Here is a 5,646-nt window from a genome sequence, read left to right on the forward strand (position 1 = left end):
AAAGTCTTCCAAAATGAAGTACAAAATCAACTCGATAAAACCATCAAAGTACTTCGTTCGGATAGAGGAGGTGAATACCTAAGTGATGCTTTCCAAGATCATCTTAGGAGTTGTGGGATCATCTCACAACTTACTCCACTCGGAACACCACAACACAATGGTGTGTCCGAAAGGAGAAATCGAACTCTATTGGATATGGTTCGATCTTTGATGGCTAGAAGCACATTGCCTCTATCGTTTTGGGGTTTCGCTTTGCTCTCCGCAGCCCGTATTCTAAATATGGGCCCAACCAAGAAAGTGGACAAAACACCTTTTGAAATATGGAATGGAAGGGCTCCATCATTGTCATATTTAAAGGTATGGGGATGTGAGGCTTATGTCAAGAACAACACCAAAACAAACTTGAAAGTCGATCCACTAAGTGTATCTTTGTAGGATATCCCAAGGACTCCATGGGATATTATTTCTACAACCCAACCGAGCAAAAAGTGTTCGTTGCTCGAAAGGCCGAGTTCATGGAAACTAAGTTCCTTATGGAAGGTACTAGTAGAATAGTGGAACTCGAGGAGGATCGAGAACCACAAGCCGATACACGTTTGGTTGATACTAGCAATCAACATGAGGTTGTTGATAATGATCAAGTGGTTGATCAAGACACACAAAACGTTCGCAAGTCCGGTAGAATTAGTCATCCACCCGAAAGATATGGATTTTTCATGGATGGATGTTATGTGGTAGATTCGGATGAACCCACCACATACCGTGATGCAATGTCATAATCCGATTGTGACAAATGGCTTGAAGCCGTGAACGATGAGATGCAATCCATGCTTGACAACCGAGTATGGGATTTGGTTGTACCACCTCTTAATTCCAAACTGGTTGGAAGTAAGTGGGTTTTTAAGAAGAAAACCGATATGCATGGAAACTTGGATACTTATAAAGCAAGACTTGTAGCAAAAGGTTTCACTCAAACTCAAGGGGTTGACTATGATGAAACTTTTTCTCCCATAGCAATGCTAAAGTCTATTAGGATATTATTTGCCATAGCCGCACATTATGACTATGAGATATGGCAAACGGATGTCAAAACCGCTTTTCTATATGGGCATCTTGAGGAAGATGTCTATATGGTTCAAGCCGAGGGTTTTGTCGATCCACAACATCCTAACAAAGTATGCAAGTTAAAGAAATCAATCTATGGATTGAAACAAGCATCTAGAAGTTGGAATCACCGATTTGATGAAGAAGTTAAGAAATTTGGATTCATAAAAAATGGTGATGAAGCTTGTGTGTATAAGAAAGTTAGTGGGAGCATCATTACCTTCTTAGTATTGTATGTTGATGACATACTACTATTTGGGAATGACATACCAACCATGGAAGGTGTAAAAGCATGGCTTGGAAGTTGTTTTTCCATCAAAGATCTTGGTGAAGCCGCCTATATTTTGGGAATAAAGATCTATAGGGATAGATCAAGGCGGTTGATAGGTTTAAACCAAAGTGCATACATTGACAAAATCTTGAAAAGGTTCGAGATGAAGAACTCTAAGAAAGGTTTGGTGCCTATTCAAAGAGGAACGATATTGAGTAGGTCTCAATATCCAAGCTCAAAGGATGAGCAAGAGAAAATAAATGGAATCCCATACGCATCGGCTATTGGATCCATCATGTATGCAATGGTATGCACTAGACCGGATGTGTCATGCGCTTTAAGCATGACAAGTAGATTCCAACATAATCCAGGAAGTAGCCATTGGATGGCGGTCAAGAGTATATTGAAATACCTTAGAAGGACTAAGGACATGTTTCTAATATACGGTTCGAGTGAGGAGGAACTCGTTGTAAAGGGTTACACGGATGCGAGTTTCCAAATCGATCAAGATGATTCTCGATCATAATCGGGATATGCTTTCGTTATGAATGGTGGGGCAATCTCTTGGAAGAGCTCAAAACAAGACATGGTAGCTTTGTCCACCACATAATCGGAATACATCGCCGCCTCATCGGCAGCTCAAGAAGCTGCGTGGATTAGGAAGTTCATTGCCGACCTAAGGGTGGTCCGTACCATTTAGGACCCTCTAGAAATCTTTTGTGACAACGAGGGTGCGATTGCTCAAATCAAGGAACCTCGTGCTCATCAAAAGACGAGGCATATTGAGAGGAGGTTCAACTACATAAGGGATGAAGTTGAGAAAGGAAAGATATGTATTCGCAAAGTTCACACCGATCAAAACATTGCGGATCCACTCACAAAGCTCCTTGAAAGGCCAAAGCATGAAGGTTACACTTGTGCCTTAGGACTTCGATATTCTAGTGATTGGATATGATCGAATCTTGTATTTGGATATCGGAACAATTGTTATTTGACTCATCATATGATTATGGTTTATGATTATGATATTTTGAGTTACGTTCCATTTTAGCATGTTTAAATCCATGAATAAGTTAATTGTTCTAAATATCCGTAGTCGTTCATATTTGTGGGAACAAATATGAAGGTAATACTATTATGAACTAGGATTGGTGGATATTCATGGGATATGAATATAGAGCAAGGGTTGTTGCCAAGGTTTATAGATATTTATGGGATATAAATATTGGACTGACCCGCACTCAAATGTTACTACATGGAATCTTTGTGATTGATCATAAGTAAATTTGAGTAAAGGCGAATATCATAGTATCCTCCTACCTGAGATACATATTAGGTCTTGATATTCAGCGAATATTGTACCTTGACTTAGTTCTTCGCTGCTCTGAAACATGACAGTACATAAGTCTAAGATCAGGTATAGTAAAAGGTGATTGTGAGAGACATATGTAGTCAAGAGGGGATTTGTCCCTCTTATTCGTTGAGAATAAGATGTCTAAGGCCTGCTAAGTTAAATCAACAGAAAGAAATAAGAACGAGTGTGGAGAACGTTGCATCAGCCCAAGTTATTTGGGCAGATATTAAAGAACGATTCGAGGAAGTTAGTGCGCCACGCGCATACGAATTAAAACAATATTTGACCGTGACAAAGCAATTGTTAATTCAGTTACAACTGCATAATTGTAAATTTAGTTAGGTTTGAGTTACATCGATCCTGATAAAAAAAATGGAGGATAGTAAGGTGAGCGGCACGTTCTTGGTGTTTCTGACTTCTTGAGTATATGGAGGAAAGGTATCTTTGTTGGACTCGGTCTGCCCAAGACACATATTATAATTGATGTGGCTAGTACGTTATGATCCAAGTCGGGTCATACCCAATAACAAGCTAGACAAACACCAATTATATTTGTTTATATATGATATGATCATAAGTAAATAATTATTGACACTTATGTTATTTGGAAAAGGGGTTCTAAATACAATGTACTTTTGAAATGAATAAATCATATGGATGATTTATATTTTGAGAGAGAACATTCCATAGTGTTATTTAAGATGATTAAATAACAATATGTGAAAATGGTTACCTAGGATGTTGCCTATATATTGTGTTACACTTATAAGTAATAAGTTTTATAACACAAATATATAAATGAAAGGTTTAAAAATAATAATAATAATAATAATAATAACAACAAGGAAGGAATCTCTTTCTCTCTTATTATTTTATTGTTATTTCAAATGTTAGTGGAGACATGCAAAGTTTCTAATTGGTGCCATGGGTGGTGCCAAAAGATACACACTTACTTCCTCTTTCACTCTCATTTTTTGCAAGTAACATAAAATGTTTTCTTCTCTCTCTCTTTTCTCTCTAATTTTCGGTCAAGAGGAGGAGCCAAGGGAGGAAGAAAATTTTTGAGTGCAAATCCTAGCTACAAGGTGTTTGCTTGAAGGCTTGAAGGGTATACAAGCTTAAGGAACTCCTATCTTGAAGTTCTAGCCTACCATTCATCATCCCTTTCACATTTCCTTGGTTTTGAAAGGTAGTCTTAACATGCATGGACTTATAGTAACATACATGTGTTTAATAGTATGTATTTCGTATTTGGATCCGGGTTTGGGTTTTGCATGTATAAAATTGGTTTTATACACTATAAAACTAACAAGATTTAAAACATTTATCCGCTGCGTTTTTTGGTAAAAGTAAGATTTTATCACTTTGATAATCTTGTTAAAACCCAACAATATTTACTCAACATGTTAGATTACATAATATCATTAATATTATATTAAAATCTGATTTTAAGATGTTGATCAACCATAACTTATATATTGAATGCTAGTAACAACCTCCCAACACACATCATTGAGCAATTAAATGCAGCAATCAACCAATCAACCGTTATTAATTATGGTATAATAAAATCCAACAATTCATCTCCATGTTTCAATCAATTAAATGTTATTGAACACCCATTCAAGATTATTAACAACAATGACAAGCCGTTAAAACCTTTTTCCTATAATACCTATGACCAAAGTTTGCAGACATAGGTTCCAACACCACAAAAGCATGTATCTTTCCATTCCATCCGCTTTTCTCTACGCGTATTCTTTTTTATCTTTAAACTATGTTACCTGTATAGTTCTACTTAGAGATGAGCTCCGTACCGACCGGTACCGGTACCGAAAATCCCTATCCCGAAAATTGCAAATTTTTGGTACCGGTATTTAAGGTAAAATTCGGGAAATATTGGTAACGTACCATACCGCTAACGGTACCGAAAAATCAAAACCTTGGTACCGATTCGGCACCGACGGTACCAAATCGGTACCATATCTATTTTTGCTCATCCCTAGTTCTACTATTTTAAACATGTTATCCTCACTTGCTACACATGGTTTTCCTTAATTCATAGATAGATGTCTTCTGTATACTACCAATTTTTAAAAGATAACACAATTTGCTCCAGCCCATTTTACTCCTTGATATTTGCTCCAGCTCACATTCCATATCGACTATTTTCCATAGTTATTGCTATCCTGATTTACTAATGGATTTTCTCCCTTAATTGTAGCATATTTGTATTATGTAACCAAATAGACTCTGCATGTAATCTCGTCTTCTACCATAACGAATTTTGTTATGGTATCAGAGCCTAACAAAAGTCGATCCTACTCACAAAAATCTCGACTGACATAATACCTTACCCTAGTCGCCATGACCAGTGGTAAAGAAGAAGAAACAAACAACAATGGAGGGGTCTCAGATGACACCTCTCCATATTACATACATGCTTCAGATTATCCAAGACAATTACACGTCAGTGACATCCTAACCGATGGCTATTACAATGACTGGTCCCAAGAGATGCTGAATTTTTTATTTGCGAAAAACAAAGTCGGCTTCATTGATGGGACGATCAAGAAACCAAAATCAAACAATCCTACCCACATGGCTTGGATGAGGAGCGGCGCTATGATTAAATGTTGGCTACACACCGCGATGGAGAAAGAAATAAGAACGAGTGTGAAGTACGCTGCATCAGCCCAAGATATTTAGGCATATCTTAAAGAACGATTCGGGAAAGTTTGTGCGCCACGCGAATACGAATTAAAACAATCTTTGGCCATTACAAAGCAATTGCTAATCCAGTTTCAACAGCATAATTGTTAATTCAGTTAGGATTGAGTTACATCGATCCTGATAAAAAAATGGAGGATAGTAAGGTGAGCGGCACGTTCTAGGTGTTTCCGACTTCTTGAGCATA

General features: G+C 37.4%; 1 protein-coding gene across 1 annotated transcript; it reads left to right on the forward strand.

Annotated features, from left to right (window-relative positions):
* The first annotated feature begins 5,096 nt into the window (after positions 1 to 5,096).
* On the forward strand, positions 5,097 to 5,438 carry LOC143581611 (uncharacterized). Its single transcript, XM_077064363.1, has one exon. It carries the CDS (start codon positions 5,097 to 5,099, stop codon positions 5,436 to 5,438), a length of 342 nt encoding a protein of 113 aa, XP_076920478.1.
* The last annotated feature ends 208 nt before the right edge of the window (positions 5,439 to 5,646 follow it).

Source organism: Bidens hawaiensis, unplaced genomic scaffold (assembly GCF_021521415.1).
Source record: "Bidens hawaiensis isolate Kalapana, Puna unplaced genomic scaffold, B.hawaiensis_p1.1 tig00031116_1, whole genome shotgun sequence".
Classification (NCBI taxonomy): domain Eukaryota; kingdom Viridiplantae; phylum Streptophyta; class Magnoliopsida; order Asterales; family Asteraceae; genus Bidens; species Bidens hawaiensis.